The 23,851-nt window shown below is 39.3% G+C and overlaps 1 protein-coding gene across 2 annotated transcripts in view; it reads left to right on the forward strand.

Annotated features, from left to right (window-relative positions):
- Nucleotides 1-731: 731 nt before the first annotated feature.
- Nucleotides 732-23,851, forward strand: part of waca (WW domain containing adaptor with coiled-coil a) — a 28,442-nt gene continuing 5,322 nt past the window's right edge. The window contains exons 1-8 of one of the 2 annotated variants that reach the window (XM_053639755.1): nt 732-1,049; nt 1,251-1,284; nt 2,068-2,260; nt 7,524-7,612; nt 13,724-13,839; nt 14,770-14,894; nt 21,331-21,576; nt 22,897-23,019. In XM_053639755.1, the coding sequence (XP_053495730.1) occupies nt 1,009-1,049; nt 1,251-1,284; nt 2,068-2,260; nt 7,524-7,612; nt 13,724-13,839; nt 14,770-14,894; nt 21,331-21,576; nt 22,897-23,019 (967 nt within the window). In that variant the 5' untranslated portion in view covers nt 732-1,008. The remainder of the gene's footprint in view (nt 1,050-1,250; nt 1,285-2,067; nt 2,261-7,523; nt 7,613-13,723; nt 13,840-14,769; nt 14,895-21,330; nt 21,577-22,896; nt 23,020-23,851) is intronic. The other variant, XM_053639756.1, reaches the window with a different exon arrangement.

The following is a 23,851-nucleotide window of genomic DNA, read 5'->3' on the forward strand; positions in this document are numbered from 1 at the left end:
ATATTAAAGGAGTTCCCACCTATGCTCGACACTTATTGGCTGCTTTTTATATCGCTCCAAGTCATCCATTAAAAAAATTATTATTTTTGCAAATAAAACGTTAGTTTTCTAATGAAAGAAATGAATATGTTGGCACAATTATATTTTTGTCTACAGCGATTTTAATCATACACCTTCAGATCAAAAGGTTTTTAAGATCATGAGACATTTCAGTCGAGTGTCTCCAAACTTATATATACTACAGTATTGTCATTATGGCGACAACTATGTATTAATTATAAAGTAAAGTTATCTTGACATTGGATGTTCGATATTCGCAGATATGCAGAAATTAAGTTGCCGTCTCTAAAGTTACATACGACATTGTTAAACACGTTTCTAACTTCGATAGCATTTGAAGGGAATGACGTACCGTCACAAAACCAAGTGTAAAGTGTTCGACTAGGAGTCAGGTATGACGCACACCTTTTAGATTTGTGAATGTAAGTCATTCCCTTCAAATGCTATTGAAGTTAGAAAGATGTTTAACAATGTCGTATGTAACTTTAGAGATGGTAACTTAATTTCTGCATATCTGCGAATATCGAACATCCAACGTGAAGCCAACTTTATGCCAGTATGCGACCCAACCCCTTCAAACCACGCAGAGGCGCAAACGCCATTCCTTTTGGCAACTTGACGAAAACAGTCGATTGCAGCCGAGTTTAGCCGAAGTTGCGACAAAGACCCCGGATGAAGATGAAAGTGGAAATGGGGCGGGGCGATGTAGGGGGAGAATCGCCCGGATGTAAGCGAGAAGGGGCGGTGCAATGTCGAGGCTGAGAGTTTGGTGTGGGAGAGGGACATGGACCGAGGGCGCTCTTCCGACTAGCAGAGGCCAAGAGCGACTCGCATAGCCAGAACTCTTGAAATAATAGATGAGATCAGGTCTTCGATAGGCTAAAACAAAAACCCATATAAGCAACCCATCTTTCACATCTACTTCACGCACACACTAACACGGCATTGATGGTAATGTATACAAGGAAACAACCGAGACTCGGCGATGGGTAAAGACCTATATTTTTTGCACTACGATTTTTTTTCCTCCTTTTCCTTCTCCTCTTTGACAGTCCGCCATTTTTAGTCAAACCAAAATAAGTAGAAACTTAGCTAATGAAGCTTATGCGGCTGTTGCGGGTTGTTGAAATGTTTAACTATAAATGTGCATGACTTTTCGTGTCTCTAACCTGTTTTCTCTCTATTTGTAGGTGCAACGACCGAAGAGACTCTCAGCCCTACCAGGTAGCGCTAAGCTAGGCTCAAACAAATCTGATTAAAAGGGCCACTCTGGCGCAGGCTTCTGGAGCATTACAGGCCTCTGTGCGCAAAACAGACACAAAAGTCTCGAATCGGGCGTGATTTCTGTCGAAAACAAACACAACATTTACCCCGCGACATTTATTCTTCTTAAGTTATCCTGTTAGCTGACTGACCGTCGAATTTCCCTTTAGCTAACGCTAGCTTTGCGGTGTAACGTTAACGAGTTTCATAAGCTAATGCTAGCGGCGAGCTGTGAAGTTAGCTGGATAAGAAAAGGCCCGAATGTCTCCATTTTTAACGTTGGTATAATTTAAAGAAAGGCCCTAATTAATGAAAAACTAATAAGTCATTCAATTTGGATTCTTCGTAAGCAATGACATGTTTCCTTGCATATATTTTAGCAGGGAGTTGGTTATAAACAACAGCCTGACCCGGCTGTCACCGTTAGTAATGAGATGTCAGAAATATATTGTAATAATTATACAGTGATTAATTTCACACATGGTTATTAAGTTTAATAGCTGTTAGAAGTGTGAGCCGGTGTATTATCAGATACAGCTGTAATATTCCCATATATTTTGCTTGTGTTAAATGTCATCTCGACATGCTAGTGAAGTCATGACTCGACCTTATGTTAAGGGCTGCTTGAGTGTTTATGAATGTAAAGCCCTATGGAAGTTGATCAGATATTGGATGAAGGTCTACGGCTGCATACGTGTGTACATGTGCTGAAGGCAGGAATGTATTATGTCTTTCCCTTTACAGACTTTTAAATTCTCGTCGAAGAGTCAGCCGGGTGGTGATCACCGACATGAGAAGATGCGGGAGAGCAGCGATGGCACTCCGCCGTGTAAGATGCTGCGCAGATCAGACAGTCCTGACAGCAAGCACACTGAGAGCAGTGCACACGGCAGAGCTAAATCCACACACCTCCACCGGGCCAGAGACAGGGACGGAGGTACGATCACACGCGGCTTATCCTGTGCCCACCAAACAGACCAGTCTGTCTGTAAATAATGGCATTTTCCACTGCACGATATGACTCGACTCTGCTCGCTTTTTGGGGGCTTTCCACTGTGAATGGTACCTGGTACTTTTTTTTTTTTTTAAATTATTTTTTAAAGTACCATCTTGGTCAAGGTTCCAAGCGAGCCGAGCCAATACTAAACGTAAGCCATGCACAGAGGGAGTAGGGAATTCTCTTTATCTAGTGGTTCTGTATTGTGCCTGAATAAATGTCATACCAAAGTTTGCGTATGGTGATATTCTATTTATTGAAAATTATGCATTATTTGTCATTACAGATAAAATTACACCAAAGGTTTCTCTTTGATTTTTACATCTAGCTTGTTACTGATTTCTAAACCGGCATTTATCGAAGTCGCTCCTGTCGTGGCTGAATCTAACTTAGTCATATTGAGCACTACGTCCTTGTTCAGGGAACAGGAACGGCGTTTGGAATACAGCCTGACCGTGTATTTGTACAGGGCTTCGATAATACAACATTATTCCTGCGAGTGGAAGATGGCTCCCACGTTGAGGTGGCACTAAACTGCAGTGGAAAAGTAGAAGCTCAGAAAAGTAAAGCGAGTCGAGCTGTACCGTGCAGTGGAAAAGTGGCTTAACTGGCCAGTGCTCACTTCATGGTTTGGGATCCAAGATGCTTTTACTGGCACACAGCAGCATTGGTGGTAATTTGAGTTTCAGTACAGCTCAGCAATACACTGAACAATATAGTGCAGGACTAGATGGTGCGTGTAAGAAATTTGTATTAATACATATTTATTGAGTGTAAATTTAGTATCTGACAAGAACAAATGGACCGAAACCAATTGCAGCGGAAACGATTGAAGTAGATGTGTAACAGGAATGACGACGCACTCGTAATCATCAGAATTACGAGTGAAGGTTTAACAGTGTGTTAAGTTATAGTCTGTACAAAAATGACCAACCAGTGGTTTGCAGCTGCATCTGAAGAGCAGTTAAGAGTTGAGTTCTCTGAACTCAAGAAATGCTTTGACGCCATTTCCAGTAATGTATCGTTCCTTCGAAAGCGATGGTTCGAAATTGTTTCAGGAAGGGGGCAGTTATTTTTGTTTCTCAAACTAGAAGTCTCGATGGAGTTTAACCCACTATTCAGTTTCATCTGTAAAATATGATGCATCTTTTTAACTTTATTCAAATAGTAATGAGGTAGCGTAATACTCGATCACAGTATTAAATTAAAGAGTAAAACAAACATTAGGAGGCAAAAAAACATGGAAATCAGTTTGTCTGCTCTATGTGCTCGTGCTTACTGGGTCTGTAAACCCACAGCCATAATGTAGACATTGCCAAATCATCAACCTCCTTCATATGTACTTACAGTTTACTCTCATATTGATTAATGTCCATAAAACTTGTTCAAAGTGATCAGTCCTCTACTAAATGTTCAGTGTTTTCTTTGGTCTGTCTCTTAATCACTGTAGTCTTTGATTTTGAATGGTCCAGAATGTAATGATTCAACGCCCAACGTTCCAGTTATTTACAACTGTTTATAGCAGAGGTCCTGAACACAGGGAGCGCGGAGAGAACGGAAGGGGGGCGCAAATCGTTTTAAAGAAAGAAAAAAACACACATGGCATCATTTGGGTACTCTGTGTATTTTATTGCTTTTCAGATAGAATGTGCATAAATGAAAAACTTCGCGTTCCCTCTCACGCCGTGTTTTCTCTTTCCTGGGGAGAGGCGGAGCTTAGCTTGCCTTTTATCTAGCTGTCAGTGCAGACCAGTGTTGCTAACTTAGTGACTTCTCAGACCCCTTTAGCGACTTTTTTTTTTTTTTGCAAAAAAGTGCCTAGCGACTTTTTGGACAAACTTTAGCAACTTTCCAAATGTGGCCACTACTGTCCTGCAAGCGCGGGGTCTTTCTTTCCCACTACACTCACAACCTTTCTCTGCGTCTGCTCTGTTCAGTGAGTATCTGAGAGCCAGAGATTTATCAATGTCGTGGATAACGAGACGCGTCCTTCTTCCCAGTGTACATCATTTATATACAAATGTTTTTAGAACGCAACATGAATAGAATGCAACATGTTTTACATGTAAAATATTACACGTTATTACAGCCTAGTTCTCTTGTTCAGAGTAGTTATAGTGTTCAGAAACATCTTTGATCATTCATGTTCTATACCTGTCCGTTATATAGTTTTATTAAAGTCAGAAGTTATTTGAAAAAATCATAAAAGTAATTAAAAGTACAAAAGCTATCTATAAAAACAGATTGTCGATTAAGTTATATATGGATAACCATTATGGAGGGAGGTGTGACACTATGATAGTGGAAGCTTGCGGGGGGCTTTAATTACAAAAGGTTGAGAACCTCTGATTTATAGTAAAGGATTACTGGAGGTAAAAAATAAATGTAGTGACATATTTGCTTAGGTGCACACCTGCAGTAGACAATCAGCAGGATGTAACCAGGCACTTGTAGTATTTTTTGATTTTACTGATGCGCATATATAAAATGTGTATGTATGTATATGTATGTATATTTTGCTGAATTTGTACCGGACACACCAGACAAGCATCAGAACGTGTGCTATCGGCATGCCGTCAACTTAAATTTTTATAAAGAAAACTACACACGTTCAGCTTTGTTAATTAAACAAGTTGCGCCAGCTGTAAATACAGTACGACTCAGTAAATGACATGAAGCAGGGCAGCCTGTTTGACCTTTTCTGTATCCAGGAGTGTCGTTACTGTGCAATCGTGTCTCTCTGAAACTACTGCTGCACAGTCGTGATATTTTTGTATGCAGTTATTTTAAATAAATTTTGGTGCCTAGATAACATTGTGATTTCAGAAGAGACATCATGCAAAACTATGGCAGTGCAACACACACACAGTTGTGCTTTATGTGCCATGACGCACGTCTCGGATGTAGTTGCTGTGATTTTAAATGCATTTTATGCAGGCACACTTGGAAAAAAGGTGCTTTGAACATGTATAATGTGAGCTGGGCTTTAGGCTGGTCAGTGGAAATTGCCGACAAATCAATTGTTTTCTGTATTATGTCACTCAAGGACTATATTCTATTCATTGGTTTTGTGCACTAGTGAGCAACAGCTTGTGTATGCAGGACATCAAAGTACTCTCGAGCTCTTGTGGCATCTTGAGTGATTTTGATTGTTTTTTGGAAGACCAGAGTTAAATGGGTAAAACCCTGATAGTGTTTATAATTGTGTTTGGGCATGTGTAGTGCTTCAGCATGGCTTTTCAATCCTGTCATGCTGCTTTAGTTTGAGGTACTCTTTTTCCCCCAACTGTAACTGCACCGTTTTAAAATGAAGTCAATGCTCCTGAATTGAGCATGGGCCTATAAGAGTTCTGTTTGAAAATATTTTGATGTTTATTATCGATGTGTAATGTTTGTCACGAGCATACAAAATTGTGGTTCCTTTAGTAGCTTTGTACTATAGAGACATTTAATCAGAGCAACAGAAGTCTCCATCAAAGACTCACATCCTCATGCTAGTGCAAATGGATCAAGGTCCAAGATTTATCAAGCTAAAACCCCTGTTAGAGAATTCTTAGTACAGTGAGAGCGATAAATGACACACAACCGAAGGTTTTCTTTTTTTAAATGTTACTCGTTGAGGAGGTGGGACTTTAGTGTTCATTTGAAGTCCGTGACTCAGCTGTTCCTCTGCCACAGAGGAAGTTCATTGTGCCACCTGGGGCCAGCACAGAGAAAAGTCTTGATGCATGTCTTCAAGTCACGCTAGAGGCTCGAAGGCAACATGGTGCACCCAAAGATGGTTAGAGTGGAAAAACTTGCAGCTACATTGGGGCTTTGCAGATAAGATTAGACACCATGATCATGTTTGAACAGTAATCGTACTACCGTAGTGTTTGCTTTTAGGGTAATATAATGTAACACGAGTTTCAAGATGTATGGTGGTTGATGTCAGATTAGGTATCTTGGGAGAAAGTTCTGGCCTGTGTATCAGGCTCAGTGTTTGCTTCCTTGTCTCCCTAAATATGCAGAATTGAGTTACAGATTATATATTTGTACAAATATTAACTCTGTGTATAATATGTACGTATATGTGTATGTACACTAGTGTACACTTCTGTTATGGTACTCTGAACATTAGTGTTTGGTTTCCTAGTTTTGTAGGTATTTTTGAAAATTAATTAAATGTAAACCCACGCTTTTCTTGCAGTCGTGTTTGTTTCTAGAATTATTTGTACAGCAGATGTGGCGACAACGCCACTGTAGCCTTTTCCGCATGCAGTACTGCTGTAGTCAAACATGACTCTCCGTGTCTGTTTTTGCTTCTTGAGGCCTGTGGTTTCTAGCTTGAAACACTAATACAATACAAGATTCATGCTGTGTTGTACATGTCAGTGTCATGCTGTTATAGAAGATTAATCGGAACCTGTCATGTGCTGTTCTGTTGTTATACCACAGCGATGTTGAAATCTCGAATCTGATTTGGTCAGGTGTTGATTAATTTTCACTAGCTTCAGTGCTGTCGTCTCACACGCACAGGGCATATTTTACTCTCCGAGCCTGCTTTTATTGCTTACAGCTCACTAGTGGTGTCCAATCCATACTGTTATAGAAAATTAAACAAGTGACCAATCAGACTTAAATATTGAGCAGTGCTGCGGTATAAAACATGACCGGGGAAAAAATAGCAGGATGTGTTGTAGAAACATGATCCTCTCTGATGTGGTGTTTTCTTTGTGAGATAATGGCACATTTTAAGCTAAGCCTACTACTATAGAAACAATAAAGTGCATTAGTATAAACATATCCTGTACATTACAACCAGAACTACTGTCAAAGCTGCTGTTTTAGAACATTAAGCAACACCTGACCAGTCAGATTAGAGAATTCAGCAATGCTGTGGTGTAATTGATGTACATATCCTGCAGAGAATCTGTAGCTTGTCTGCTCGGGTTACTGTACACATTAGCGAAAATCTTTTGTCCACAGGTCTGCCACGTGTCTAATGTGAAGCCCACGTATTTAATTTAACTGGTGCCAAAGGATCTCAAACTGTAGCACCAGCACTTTCCGTTCCTGTATAGTCAATAGTGACTTTAAAAAAAAAAAACTAAACCCAATTATTCAGTTGACTATAGCAGAGCCTAGGTCAGGTGACTAATTTGCTGCCGCTTTGTTCTTAATGGCATTTTTAATTGTTCTTTATTTCTTTATTAATTTTCAGGCACCAGTATTTCCCCTCAAGAGAATTCACACAACCACAGTTCTCTGCACAGCTCCAACTCTCACTCGAACCCCAACAAATCGGACACAGTAAGTACCTCATTGTCTGTGTTGCACTGCTGATGCTGACGCGTTTGTGATCAATTAATTAAAAACAAATCAAACTATATCTCGTATTTTATACTAATAATGGCTTTGAAGCTTAAACATACTGTTTAGATAGTAGTTTTTGAACCATCATGCCCAGTCAGTGTCCCCCCCCCTCCATTACTGTATAATCCAATATAACTGAAGAGGCAGGAAATGGGTGGTGTCTATTGTTATGCAAAGTTGCCAAAACGTCACATGTAACACAATAACATATTGATCTCCAAGTGCTGTTAGTGATTCCACTCGAGAGGAATGTTGAGATTGTTGTGCTCTTAACACACGCGAGCTGTCGCACACGTGCGCCTGAGGAAACCATGAGATGAGGGGACACAACATTTTATTCTCTTAAAAATAAAACCTCAAATTTAGTACTGATTCTGATTATGCTGTGGTTAATGGTAAAGGAAAACCTTTGCAGTTAGTTTCTCAAGTGAAAAATTTTGCTTATTATTGCAACACAGACGACGACACATTAACCGACTATATCTTAATACTTTAAGATATAGTAGGTTAATGTGTCGTTGCCTGCCCCCCCCCCCCCCCACCCAAAAAAATAAAATATATATAAATAAGTAAAAAATAATGGGTAATATGTAACCTACCTATATTTTGTGTATTACATCCAGCATTTATTTTCTTTTGTTTGCTGGTCCAAAAAAAGATCTGTACCCATTGAAGTCAGTTTGGCCTCAAGTACCACCAGTACAGTATTGATGGATCTGAGAGTCCATTTAAGGCTGTAGGAGCTCAGCGAGATGAGGTGGGGCAAAGCCATGTATTTCTTTGTAAGTGAGAAGTTTGTATTTAATTCTTTGAGATTTGGAACCAGTGTAACTGTTGGCGTGTGGTCTAATGTGTGCTGAATTTGTTATGGTTGAGGACTGTAGCAGCCAAATTTTGAATAAGTTGGTGCCTATTTAAAGTTTTACTAGAAATGATAAAGTGGGAATTGCAGTAATTTAAACATGGTGTAGTAGTTCTATTGCACGTTTCTTTGAGACGTCAAATTGCCAATACAGTTTTCAAGCCACAAAATGCCACTACCTGTGATTGAAGGTCAGTAACAGGATTTTGATGTTTCTCTTTGTACTTCTGGAGTTTTTAGTCCCATTTTCCTCTTTAATGAGATGATGAAATATTTCTAAAAATGTTTAAGCACCATAAATGAAAACCGATATTAAAGACAAACAGTGCTAGCCACACACATTATTTTCCAACATAAATTTCGGATATGTAGGTCATTAAAAAGCCTTTGTTGTGTAAAATTAGTAAACCCCATGTCCTCCCATTTATTTGACCCCAGTAAACCCCGCTACCATAATGTGGAACTCACCTGCTTGAACTCTTTAAATAAATCTAGGTATCAGTCTTTAAGGTGCTTTAATAGGTTAAATGTGTGTCTTCCTCTTGTCACAAAACTTTGATTTCACCAGTTTTTGGTTATTGTTGATGTTCCCTTTGTGATCTGCCTCAAATCCAAAGTATTTTCAGACGTGGCTCTTTGCACCCGTCTTGTCCACAAGCTTTTGTGGATTTGGAGCCGCAGCAGCTCTGCCATGTCTTCTTGATGCACGACTGGTACTTATGAAAATCTGGTGCCGTCAACTTTTTTCTTTTTAGTACTGACTTGGTACTGAAGTACAAGTACTTTTGACAACCCTTGTGAGGACCAAACTGTGTTCTCACCTGTAATAAACCGAATTAGGGTTTACATGTAAGCGTACCGAGACCCTCGATTTCTGGTGTAGGGTTCGGTAGTATTGCGCACACAGGTACAAGTGGTGTATTCACTTATGTCAAAATGGACCAAACTGAAGAAAGTGTAGATGTGGAAGCACAATTGTGTGGAAAGTCATAGTGACTGCAGCATTTTGCATACATTTGCTATTATGTTTTGAGAGTCCAGTCCCTGTCTGTTGTTGTTTCAACCTCCACCTGTGTTCTGACCATCTGTCCATTTCTGTTGGTAATCTCTGCACTCTTGGAGTGGGAAGATACAATAGTAGTACATTAAGGCCATGTTTACATTACAAGCTTTCAATGTTTTGCTCACATCAGATCTCTCCATCTTGAGATTAACATTCATAACTGCAGGTGACCCATATATGTCTCTTTAATTTGAAGCCACCTGTCCCCAGATACAGCCTGCGTGTGCACATGGATTTCTTGGGCAGTAGTTTCAAACACTACTCAGTTTTGATTTCTCCCAGGTTTGCTTGAATCGATTCCCCAAATGTCAAGTAAATCGCCAATATCTCCACCCTTCCAGCGCATGTAGTTCCCGCTGTTGCTGTCCTCCATTGTTGTTTTTGCTACACTGCTGACGCTGAATCATAACGCATTGATATGTGCATACATATTGGAGAAAAAGCCACATGAATTCCGATCTGACCTTTTTCTTTTATTCATGTCGCATGACCACGTATCGGATATGTATTCGATCTCAAGACCACATGCTAAAGTGGCTCAGGTCTGATTTGAAAAGATTTGTGCACGTGGTCCTGAAAAAAAAATCTGATGGCTGATTTGTTTCACTTCAACCTGGAAATGTGAACATAGTCTAAATTACACTGTATCATACATGTACTACGGTTAACCATTTCTAATGTCTAGATAATTACAGCTTTGTGTTTAAGGCTTCTGTCCAGCACCCAGCCTTTTCCCCTTGTACAGATAATTATATACACTGCATTGAATTTATGAATAACTGATGCTTTACTGCTGGCTTACAAAGTATTACACAAGCAACATTATGATGACTAGTTATGCAATGCATGCTAATATGGAATTCTGGGAAGTTTGCCTTCCAAAATCAGCTACTCTGTAGTCCTAACCTCGGCATGATTAAAGTTGTGGCATTGCTTATTCGAAAGAAAAAAGCAAATGCTGCATGACGAATTGCCTTCTTGAGTTGTGTGTTCTAAAGGATGCAAATCCGAAAGAAAATAAATTCTTGTTACTTTTATGTAGTGTTATTGTTAAATTGTATTGAATTCAATATTATCTCTTTTTTTTTTTTTTTTGGTGATCTAATATTGCACATATCTTTACAGCACGTATATTAAAGCATTTCCGTGTAAGGTCAAGTTGTCTGGTCTGTGTAACTTTTTTTTTGGGGGGGGGGGGGGGGGGGATTACTCTGCAGGATTTGATAAACTTGTGACAGTGCGTCATTCTTTCTAATATGAGTTCTGAAATAAAATTGAGACAGTGCTATATTTAGGTACTCAAATGCTCCATCTTGAATTATTTTGTCTCTGAATTGGAGAAAAAAGCTCTTCCTGCTCTTCAGGCCATCTTGCTTTGCCAGTGTTTTGCCTCTGCATGCATTTGATGGTTGGTTTCTTTCATTTGGAATTGTAGGGATAAAACTGCCAGATGGTTGTTCCTGTTTATATTTGACTCATTGGTTGTAATGCTTTATTTGTAGTTCACACTTCTTTCTCTCTTTTTTTTCTTTTCTTTTCTTTCTTTCTTTCTTTTTTTTTTTTTTTTTTTTTAGAAAGGTGAATGCAAAGGTTGATGAATTTCTAGCAGCAAGATATTTAGTGTGCTAGATTTCATAGATGTTTCATCATCGCTAGTAATGAGTGTTAATAGTGAAAAGTGGAAGTATAATCAGGTCAGTAGACCAAAAGGGTCTTGGAAAAGCTAAGTTTCAAGCTGTTTTCCTGATTTTTTTTTTTTTTTTTTTTGCAGGACACTTATTTATTTATTACTCAAACCATGTGAGATGCAAACTTTTTTGCAGTTTTGCTATTGAAGAGTTTTTGTGCATCTTTAAACATCTGTCTAGTTGATGTAATAACTCTCACTGAAAATGCTGTTTGTGGAATATTGGATGGTCATGTTCTGTGAGCTTGAAAAGCTTTCTTTTACAGATGTTTTCGACATCATGTGTAGAGCATTGATTTTGTATTTGGTTTGTAGCGCGGTTAAATACTGGCTGTGCTGTCGGGTAAAAGATTCTGCAGGGGTGATGCACCAGAATCTGCCTTACCCAATATTACAAACGCTTGCATCAGGATGCGACTTTTTTCCCTCATGTGCTTTTTGTTTTGCTCCCTTGAACTTCCCCTCCCCCTCATTCCTCACTCATCTCAGTGTTTCTTACCAGCTCCTCTTGATTGCCTCTGTCTGTTTCTGTAATGTTGGCTGAATCTATTTCTACCACTTGTCTGCCTTTGATTTGTTTTTTTCCCCCCTATGTGAACTATTTTGTGATTAAGCCAAAAAACAAGAATGTGAATTACAGCAGTTAACACAACACACTTCATCAGGGGTGTCATAAATTGCTTATAATTTCAACATCAAAAAAGGACAGACAACTGTTAAATATAAAAAAAAAAATTAAATCTTTTATTTAACTGATGTGTGAATAGGCTTGCAAAGTGATTTTCCTTTTAACTCTGATACTTTTTGAAGTAGTCCTTCTCTCGGTTGTAATCATTTGTGAATTAACTGTGGGACTGCTGCAGATTCCCAACAACATTTTTCACTTGTTGATCGGAGTCTGTTAAATTGAATCAGTGGTATCGCTTTGTTGCCATAGAAATAAAAATTACATGGTAACAAATAGACCTTGACGATTAGAGATTAGAGACCAATTGATCAGTTTTGGCGATTAATCATCATCGATAACCTATTGCTGGAACTATCGGTTATCGGCAAAAATCCACGCCGATAGCTTTTCCTGGTTGCAGCTGAGAAGGGTCTGCTGTCATCAGACTGAATCAGAGTGGCCTCTAGAGGCGAAATAAAAACTTGCTGACAAATTTTGTTGTTACCTGAAGTGTTTTTCATTCATTTTAATTGTCTCTATTTGCATTTATTTGGAGTGTTACTTTTTGGATTAGTTTGGATGTATCTTTTATTTACTTTAATATTTATTAATAGTAAATATTTTGATATTTCAGTTAAGTACAGGACATTACTGTTTGTAATGAGGTTCAGCAGTATTTTTGCTTTGAGTGTTTTCATTCAGTAACAGTTTTAAAAAGTATCGGTTGATCAATCGTTTAACGGCAGATACTGCCAAACTTAGTTATCGGTATTGGTAAAATCCACTATTGGTCAACCTCTATTGTGGATGATTGACACATGGATAATCACCCATGTTGACTGGGTAGAAAGAACAAATAGAGGTTATCGTGTTTTTGCATGAAAAAGTCCTTATGTAGCATGTTTTTTGTTCATATAAAAAAAATGCTCACAGCACACTGTAACCATAACAACCTGACCCACCCACAGTACTCATGATCTAAAATGCCGTTGGACAATTTGGTCTCCATGTCATGTTCAGCTCGGGTTGGGGGGAGAATGCTAGAATGCGGCAGGTTGAGAGTCTGAACCAGAGCAGGGGCAAAAGCGGGTGATGGCATTGTCCAGGCTGACCTTGTTATTAGCAGCTGGGGCATTTTCGTGAAAACAACTTTCTGTGAAAGTATGTTTCAGTGGAAACTCTCTGCTTTTAGTTCATGAGCGTGTGCTCATTATTGTCCCTGTATCCATTCCTGTGTGTACATACGCAGTGCTTTTTCCATAACTCTGACTTGGGGTCTGGCCTTCTCCTTTCAGTTCAGACCTGACTGCATTCCTGAACTGTGCTAATTACTCTGATGTTACTGATTATCACAGTAGATTCAGTGGTATCTTCAAATATCGATTTGTTGCTTTCTGAAATTCATATCATAGCAGATTCAGTGATGGGGGTCAAATATCGAAGCATTGCCTTAAGAATCAAAATTGTGTTGTCATGGTGTTGAAGCTGGAGGTTTACTGTTTATCTTTTCAAAGATTGGAAAGATTTTGAAGTTATGTATTCAATGCTATGACTACATTTCAATGGAGAACTGGCTTACACATTAATATTTAAATTCAATGTATTTTATCTATGTTGGATGTTAAATTTATTTAAATATATATGCTTTCCGAAGAAATACCTGAAGAAATCTGTAACTGTGCGCAAAGCACTAATATTGGTCATATTTTTAAAATCTGTTTTGGTTGCCTTTGGGTTTTGTTTTAAAATGTCTTTCTTTATCTCCTCAGGCATACGACCCTGCAGACGACTGGTCAGAGCACATCAGTTCTTCAGGGAAGAAGTACTACTACAATTGCAGAACAGAAGTGTCACAGTGGGAGAAGCCCAAAGAGTGGCTGGAGAGGTACACGGGTGCTTCTGCAAATAGCACCTCTTTGATGTTCTACAGGAAGTCAGCTGTTGTCGTTTGTGTTCTTGTTTTCGGTTTGTTTGCTGCGCTAGTTTGTGACCACCGAAGTTGCCACCTGTGTAACTATCTGAAGGGATGCTGACTAGTGATGTGTGCAAGTAGTGTGGTAGATTTGCATACTCATTATGCAAATCCATGACATGGCGCTGATACTTGTCTGACTCCTAGGACGTCTATTGAGCATGAGGCGCACAGTGAGTCAATACTTTAGCCAAGTGTGCCCATACTTTATTTTTATTGCAAAAAAAGAAAGTGTTGAGTGCAAACGTACAGTCACTCCTATTCTGTGGCTGGATCTCAAATGATCTTCTGTTGGGCATATAGTACACCACATATGTTCTACATCATTATGGTTATACACTATATAGCGAGCATGTATAGCAATTCTACCTTAAAGATGGTGAATTTTATGTGCATCCTGGCCAGAGTGAGATGTTCTAAGAAACTTTGGCAGACACATTGATGCTCTAATACTGATTAAAGCATTTCTAATGATTACTGATGACCCCTGAGTGTTGCGTTATGTTTGTGTATGCCAGGATAATGGTCCACACTATTTCTGGCTCTACACATATATTCATACTCAGTACCCTGGCAAGAAATCCAGTCAAATTCAGCATGGGTACTTGGTTAGAGCAGGGGAGTTTTTTTTGGCAGTGGAGATAATGACAATGTCGAATTACAGATTTCTTACTGTACTGTCTGGTGCGGGAGGGAGAGACATGGTTAAAGGTCAGCCTGTCCCTCCTGACATCCATGTGGACTCTACACGCCCCCTAGCAACCCCCCCCCACCCCCTGCCCAACTTCCCTGTAAAAAGCACTTGCTCCCTCTTATGTATTATCCCTCTCTCGTGTACTACAGAGAACAGAGACAAAAGGAGGCAACTAAGATGGCAACAGCAACAGCGGTGGTCAATAGCTTCCCTAAAGACAGGGACTACAGACGTGAAGTGATGCAGGCTGCTCCCACCAGCTTCACCCCTACCAGTGAGTATCAGCCAATGTCATACATCTGTTCACAAAGCTTCTTTATTCTGAGCGTTGTTGGTTTCAAGAAACTACTGGTTACATTAGTGACTTGAGCTTGATAATGGACACACTGGTGTTGTGCTGCAGAGGCTCTTTGTATTTTAAGTATTTTCATGTGTTTAGGTTGTTAACAATGCCATTTGTGATTCTTCTGATTGTACTTTACTTTGCAAAAACCTGCACATGTGATACAGTTCACTGAAGAATTGTAACGTGGATAGATGAGCCAAGTTGAGGGTTCAGTGGAGTCCAGTGATGTAGGTAAACTATTAAAGCACATGTGATGCTCTGAGCAAGTGGAAGTTATGGTAAAATTGTGTTTAGTGCTTGCTCGTTTTGCTACAGAACAGCTTCCCATGTTTAGCAAGTTTGAAATTCATCACTGAATGCCATAGGTTTGTGTGGAGAAGTGGCGAAAACTACACTTATGGTTTAAATTGAGCTTCTGTTGTATTTAGTTGCCTACTGTACATTTAGCGGGTGTTCTGATGGTTGATCTGGTATTAATCTGGAATTATGCTCTGCTGTGGCTCTGGTGTTGGTTTTCAATTATAGAGCAGGATTGGATAAATGGTGTGATGTCGCAATCATTTTGCATTTAAATTTATGGCATTTGGCAGATGCTCTCATCCAGAGCGACTCACATTTATCGATTTTTTTTTTATTTATTTATTTATTTATTATTATTTTTTTTTATTTATCTTTTTTTTTTTTTTAAATAAATATATATTTCTTAAAAATAAATACAACTGAGCAGTTGAGTGTTAAGGGCTATGCTCAAGGGCCAAGCAGTGGCAGCTTGGCAGTGCTGGGATTTGAACCCTGACCTTCCAATCAGAAGGCCAGTGTCTTATCCACCAAATATATTTTTATTACTTAAGGGTGTTAATTTAATTTTATGCATGTTTAAGCATTAAAAAAAGATGTATAGTTAAGATTCAATGTTGTGGAATTTCTGAAAGCTAAGAAAGGCTTAGGCGCAGCGCCCAAGTGGTGTTGTGGAGCACCTTAAGCCAAATGAACGTAAAAGTCATTTATTTTCATTAAATCTCAAATGTTATTTGGTGAAATGACTCGATTTTTCACTGTAGGTACAATAAGTGTTGACTGCTTTCTTTCACCAATATAGTAAGAATAATGCTTGAAAACAACATGGAAAAACTTAAAATAACTTAATTTCCTTCAAATAATTTCAACCCCCACCAATCCCTGGAACCCAGACAGCATCAAAGCTCACTGAAAACCCTGAAGATGGTGGTCCAATTTTGAATAGCTTTCAGATTTATAGTGAGTTCAGTGCATATATCCTTATAGCAGCTGTAACACAAGTGATAGCAGGAACTAACCATGGTAAGGAAAACCCTGATCTTCAGCATATCATGGCATATTCTTTTCACATGGCTGTTAAGTAATTTTAGCCCTGTGTCATGATGAATGTGTTAATTTATAGATGTTGTAAAATGTGTTATTTGAGTTGATTCTTGCACCTTTGGTTCGTCTCAGTGGTTGAGCAGCACATAACCAATTTTATTGGTCAGATTTGAGGTTGATTAAAGTTGAATTACAGCAGGTTACAAGTAAACTTTGCTATTTACTTATCCTGGAAGTTGTAACATACAGCCTTGCAGAGATGTTAAATTAACTTCTGACTTCCCAAATTTCTGGGGGTGTGGTAAAGCAATGGCTGAAGTAGACACGTTGGAATTAACTGACCTCACTTTCTTCCAGTAGAGTCTGGCCCAACTTTTACCCTCGGTAGTAAGTTCAACAAAAAAGCTATGAATAGAAGAAGTTAATCTTTAAAATATGTAAACAAATGCTTTGACTGAGACTTCTAAGGGTGATCTAGAGTTCATGGCTGCATTCATAGATCACTATTTCCAACGTGACTAACTTTTTTCGAGATCCGTCTTCTTCACCATAACTATATAAGTAAATAATTTTTCTCAACATGTTTTATTTCTAACACTGCCTATCTCACAACAGAGTAACTAAGTTTTTAGTTAGTGATTGTCAGGTAAAAAATTTTTTATACAGTAGAGGAATTCCACCTGTTGTGTCCTTTGAATCCCAGATCCACACAACGAAAGATACAATACAATTTTAGATTTGTTAACTGCCAGATATTTAATGAAGTGGTTATCAGTGATTATCTCTACGTTTAGTTTCTTACCAGCCCAGATCTTCTCACATGAGTTTGCGAAAGGTGTTGCAGTAGTTGATCAAAGGTTTTGACCAAGACTGTCAAGACATTGGTTTTTTTATAGACTTGGGGAAAAGAAAGTACACCAATGCTGACCTAACAATTGTGTTAGCCTCACCAATTTCTATAAACAAACAAATTACCTCAGGTGACAACATAAAACACAATGGGTTTCAATATTTTGACAGATTTCAGTAATTTTTCCCAAAAACGTAAACCAACATTTAGAAAACCGGTGGGAAAAAAACAAGTTCCCCCTTCCTTCTTGGCAGTGTGGTGTTCTGGAGTGCTTAAGTGTGTGCCTATGTCATGCCAAGAAAGAGGACATCAGCCATGACCTCAGAGAAGCAACTGTTGCTGGTCATCAATCTAGGAAGGGTTATAAGGCGATCTCCAAACAGTTTGAAATTCACCATTCTGCAGTGGGAACTATTGTTTACAAATGGATAGCTTTCAAAACCCCAGCCCGCCTGCCTCAACGACTATCGTTCATCAACAACAACGATCATTTGTTGTGATGAAGTGCTTTGACAGACTGGTCAGAGACTTCATCACCTCTTCACTACCTGACACCCTGTATCCACTACAATTTGCATACCGCTCATATCGCTCCACTGATGATGCCATCATGCATCTCCTCCACATTACTCGGCGCTTGAAAGACTTTAATTAAAACTTAAACTAAAGTGCTTAGGAACTTTTACACCTGCACCATTAGCCGCTTTTCCACCGAAATTCCCCAGTTAATCCAAGGAACTTTTTTCAAGGGACCATTTGGTTCCTCCACACTTTGGTTATCTGCGTTTCCATCTCAGTCTAAAGTACCGTGAAGATTAGGCAAATTAGTCTGGTGAAGTATGACTGTGCTCGACAAGCCCTTGGCGAGGATATGAAGCCTCGAAGTATGCTACAATCAAACTGATTATTGACACAAAGTAAGTTGATTTTAATGATGTAAAATGTTTGCTCAGCTCATAAAAACATGTAGCAGGCTCTGATTGGAACACAGCCTTTGAACAGTAACAAAGTTACTGAAAAGTAACATGTGTGTAGGTAGGTAGGTGTGATCAGGTGTCCAGACTTTTGACGATGTGGAAGAAAAAAATGAAAAATAAATGTTTCATATGACATGAAAAGGCACCAGCATGCCAAATGTCATCAGTGTAAAAAAAAAATTAGTTTTTAGATTAATGCTTTCAGGATTGACTTTAAATATTAATAATGTGTTGAAAAGGATTAAGTTCAAGTCCCTTACTGTTCTTCCTTCTTATCCAGCCTCATAGTTATAATGAGTGTTGGCATTTACATCTGCATTGATGACACATCTCCCCACTGAGTCCAAGTCTGCACACAAGGTTGCTGATTTTGGCTTTCCAGTAAAACCAAAAGATACTAGTATAGCAGTCAATTCCCATGTAACGAACATCTTTAAAACTGCTTATTGATCTGAAAACGTATCCAGAATTAGCTTTGGAGTATTTTGTTAATGTCCTGCAGCAGCATAGCCCATACTGAACACTTAATTCCACTGATGCAGGCCTACTATAAGTCCAGAGGTTCAGTTGCAACTCAGTTGTGGACACATGGCTGCATTTGAAATTGCGCATTGTGACTGCGTTCTATTCAATACCTTCTGCTTGGCTGTTGATACAGCGATGAATAGATACCGTAAGTGTGTAGCATGAATACAATCCAGACATACTACATCTGCCATGTTGGCATTGTCATGTGACCTACAACTTCAAAAGAGCTGACACGCTGCCTGTTGGCATTTATTTATTTATTTTTATTCCAGCTGATCCGTGCCAGTCCGGGTATCATCTGGGTATTTCTCACCTACTGTGGCGTACTGCCTTTGACCTGTCGTATATCAGGGACATTCGCATACAGCCAATGTTTATGTTTATATATATATATATATATATACACACACACACACGCACACACTTATTTCCCCTAAAGTCTGGAATAACATTCCAGAGAACATTTAATAATGCTGGTTCAGTATCTGTTTTTAAGTTCGGACGAATTTAAAAATATGCTTTTTTAATTTGGCCTACAGTGAGGGGGGGAAAAAAGTATTTGATCCCCTGCTGATTTTGTACGTTTGCCCACTGACAAAGAAATGATCAGTCTATAATTTTAATGGTAGATTTATTTGAACAGTTAGAGACAGAATAACAACAAAAAATCCAAAAAAACGCATGTCAAAAATGTTATAAATTGATTTGCATTTTAATGAGGGAAATATTTATTTGACCCCTCTGCAAAACATGACTTAGTACTTGGTGGCAAAACCCTTGTTGGCAATCACAGAGGTCAGACGTTTCTTGTAGTTGGCCACCAGGTTTGCACACATCTCAGGAGGGATTTTTTCCCACTCCTCTTTGCAGATCTTCTCCAAGTCATTAAGGTTTCGAGGCTGACGTTTGGCAACTCGAACCTTCAGCTCCCTCCACAGATTTTCTATGGGATTAAGGTCTGGAGACTGGCTAGGCCACTCCAGGACCTTAATGTGCTTCTTCTTGAGCCACTCCTTTGTTGCCTTGGCCGTGTGTTTTGGGTCATTGTCATGCTGGAATACCCATCCACGACCCATTTTCAATGCCCTGGATGAGGGAAGGATGTTCTCACCCAAGATTTGACGGTACATGGCCCCGTCCATCGTCCCTTTGATGCGGTGAAGTTGTCCTGTCCCCTTAGCAGAAAAACACCCCCAAAGCATAATGTTTCCACCTCCATGTTTGACTGTGGGGATGGTGTCCTTGGGGCCATAGGCAGCATTCCTCCTCCTCCAAACACGGCGAGTTGAGTTGATGCCAAAGAGCTCCATTTTGGTCTCATCTGACCACAACACTTTCACCCAGTTGTCCTCTCAATCATTCAGATGTTCATTGGCAAACTTCAGACGGGCATGTATATGTGCTTTCTTGAGCAGGGGGACCTTGCGGGCGCTGCAGGATTTCAGTCCTTCACGGCGTAGTGTGTTACCAATTGTTTTCTTGGTGACTATGGCCCCAGCTGCCTTGAGATCATTGACGAGATTCTCCCGTGTAGTTCTGGGCTGATTCCTCACTGTTCTCATGATCGTTGCAACTCCACGAGGTGAGATCTTGCATGGAGCCCCAGGCCGAGGGAGATTGACAGTTCTTTTGTGTTTCTTCCATTTGCGAATAATCGCACCAACTGTTGTCACCTTCTCACCAAGATTGTGTAGGTCTACGATCTTGTCCCTGACATCCTTGGAGAGCTCTTTGGTCTTGGCCATGGTGGAGAGTTTGGAATCTGATTGATTGATTGCTTCTGTGGACAGGTGTCTTTTATACAGGTAACAAACTGAGATTAGGAGCACTCCCTTTAAGAGTGTGCTCCTAATCTCAGCTCGTTACCTGTATAAGAGACACCTGGGAGCCAGAAATCTTTCTGATTGAGAGGGGGTCAAATACTTATTTCCCTCATTAAAATGCAAATCAATTTATAACATTTTTGACATGTGTTTTTCTGGATTTTCTTGTTGTTATTCTGTCTCTCACTGTTCAAATAAATCTACCATTAAAATTATAGACTGATCATTTCTTTGTCAGTGGGCAAACGTACAAAATCAGCAGGGGATCAAATACTTTTTTCCCTCACTGTATTCTAAGTCAACTTAATAATTTTTCAGAATGTCTGCGCTTTAGACTACATTTAGGCACAGGGTAACTAGGCTAAAAGCTAGTATGTTGTGTTTCAAGTTGTTTGGTGTTAAATCTTGGCTTTCTTGAAACGGACAATTTAAGAATAGTATGTTCATTTTATTGGTCTTCATTAAACCTCTTGTAGAAATAAAGTTTTTTTTTGTTGTCTTATTAAAATCTGTGTTTTGTTTATTTACCATTATATTGTCAGAAATTGTTGCATAACTTGTGTCCTATATCAGTTTTATTATTTGAGCATGTAAACATAAATTGCCATGTTATCCTTCATGTTTGCTGCAATTAAGGCTGTGTTTTACCAACAGGAGAAGTGACTCTGGTTTATTTTTTGGCTTTTGCCGTTTGTGGGACTGTGTCTGTGGGGTTTGTTTTTTTGTTTTTGTATGCTAATGGACATTTCTGAAGCATCAGTACATGTAAGATGTATACTTAATGTCAACATTTGGTTGATAATGATCCTTTTTTTAACTGAAGTGCTTCTGTCTTTATCCTATAGAGTCTGTAGTTGCCACAGACAAGCCTTCCTCCCTAACCCCGTCCTCTTCCTCTGCTGCTGTATCTGGGCTAAGTACAACCAATCCCACTAGCTCCGCATCAGGTTCTACAGTTTCCCCGGTGATGCAGTCCCCTGTTACACCTACTATCCTTCAAGACCCCTCCCTCTTACGCCAGCTTCTCCCAGCGCTACAGACGGCACTGCAGCTGAACAATGCCAGTGTGGATATGGCCAAGATCAACGAAGGTAACCTTGACACACTGAGTGAAACTAGAGAATAGTGAAAATATCATGCATTCAAATCACCTTAGTTGACAGGTTTTATTTTTCCCCCAACCATTTGCTTGGTGTGTTGACAGCTTGGTGTTCTTAGCACTAATTGTTCAGGTTGGAACTTTTGCATTTGTAAAGCTGATTCCCAGTGTCTGTTTTGCAACATTTAAATAGGCTCCCTGAAGCTGTTTTCCTCCAGACTGGCAGACAGTAAATTAGCCATTATCCTACATATTATTATTTTTATTTATTTATTTATTTTTTTATTTTTTGTCGAGTGAGCTGTGCCATATCCAAGTATTCATGCTGAATCTGGTTGCTCCTCTTGCCCAGGTTAGAAATTTGGCAGGCCCTTAAATGGTCAAAGTAAGTCGTCACTAAGGGGTTGTGATAACGCAGGCCCACATATGGCACAGCGATCTTGAAAGTTTCTGTTCTCAAATGGTGTGGGTGAAATTGCAGTTGCACGATTGTTCACAGTGATTGTTGTTATATGAGACCTTTTAGGTGTACTCCTCTCCGATGCACTTGAATCAAAGAGGACTTTGGCTGAGTGCATGTTGTGGTGACGCATGACGCGTCTTGTCCCAAATTTGTGTTAATGTTGAAAAATTGCTGAATATTCAGGCTCGCCTGAATATTGTGGAGTTTGCTTGACTGTGCGTTCATTTCTGCAATCGCAGAATTGCGAAATCCTGGTTTGAGGGACTGGTTTGTGTAGATTTATCCACAGTAATGTTTACTTGTTGCTGATCTATAGCTCAATTTTGTATTCCTTCCTTGTGAGCCATTTAAAAATCCACCATTTAAGTTGGCTTACTATGTAGGGTATAACAGTGCCATCTGAGATTCAGCCATAGAAACTGCAACTGTCTTTTGAGTGTTTGTTGTAGTGAAATGTCGTCTGAGGACGTTTGCACTTCATTCTCCCAAAGATTAAATGATCAGAGCCCTTAGTTTGCTTGTGACCATAAAAACAACTTTGCTTTGTCAATAGTTTTGTGTGTTCTATGAAGCAGGCAAACAGTGCTTGGCACATTTTGTTAATATAATTTTGTGACTCCTAAGTAACGGTTTACTTCTTATGCCCTTCATTGTCACCTCACAGCCTCCAAAGAACTCCTACCCACTCCTCGGGTAGTGTTAAGAGATGAGAAAGTAATTGGACAGGTTGCAGCTAGAATGTGAATGATTGTTCAGAGCTTTTTTTTCCCCTGAATAACTGTATAATTTTATTTAAAAATGTATAATTGGTGACTCATTTTGCTCTGTTCTTTTGCTTTCTGCGTGTAGTTCTCACAGCTGCAGTTACACAGGCTTCACTGCAGTCGATGCTCCACAAGATCCTGACTGCTGGTCCGTCCGCATTCAACATCACGACACTTCTCTCTCAGGCTGCTCAGCTCTCTAGTCAAGGTATCAGCCACCATATACACACACACACACACACACACACACACCCTTGCACTCCAATATTCAGTCCCTCTGCTCACTTCTCACAGCCTCAGTCCCGGACGCTCAAGTTGCTTCATATTTTATTGCACTTCACTATATTGTATTAAAAGTTGTTTTTAACTGTCAGGTTATGCATCAACTTGATTAGCGTAAACGGTTCACAAAAAAGGTCTTCTGTACGGACCTTTTTTTTAATTAAATGGAATACGTTGTCTGAGATGACAGTTATGCGTTTACGGCACTCTGCAGCATTGCAATCAGCCCTCTCTTCAGTGATGAAAATCGGAACGTGATTTGTGATTTGTTTGCTCACACTTCTCAGCTTCATAAAAACACAGCTGGTCTTTTTAAACAGCTGCTTTAGTCCACTTGTTAATCTTAATGCAACACCTGACACTGTTGAAAAGACTACTTTTGTTTGAGGCAGGTAAAAATAGAGTGAGTGTCTAAACTTTTGACGAGTGGTGTATGTCATGGGCCAGCTGCTATTTTTTGAGTAGTTGTCCTTAGAGTTTTGGCATGGATGTAATGATTAGCTTGGTTCGTAAGACATTGTCTAAAGCCGATTATTAATTGGAGGGATTACCATTATTTGATGTCAAATTTTAACGTTTTGTCTATGTTCAAAACTCGGTCTGCCTGGGCTAGCAAACTTGTTTAGCTGATGTTTTCAAAGTATCTACAATGATGCACAATAACCATCAGTAATTATTAATGAATTATACATGCATTAAAATGACTACAAATCGTAAACAAGGCATAAAGATGAATGTTTCATTTCTTTCTTCACTTT

Source organism: Ictalurus furcatus, chromosome 13 (genome assembly GCF_023375685.1).
Source record: "Ictalurus furcatus strain D&B chromosome 13, Billie_1.0, whole genome shotgun sequence".
In the NCBI taxonomy this organism is placed as follows: Eukaryota; Metazoa; Chordata; class Actinopteri; order Siluriformes; family Ictaluridae; genus Ictalurus; species Ictalurus furcatus.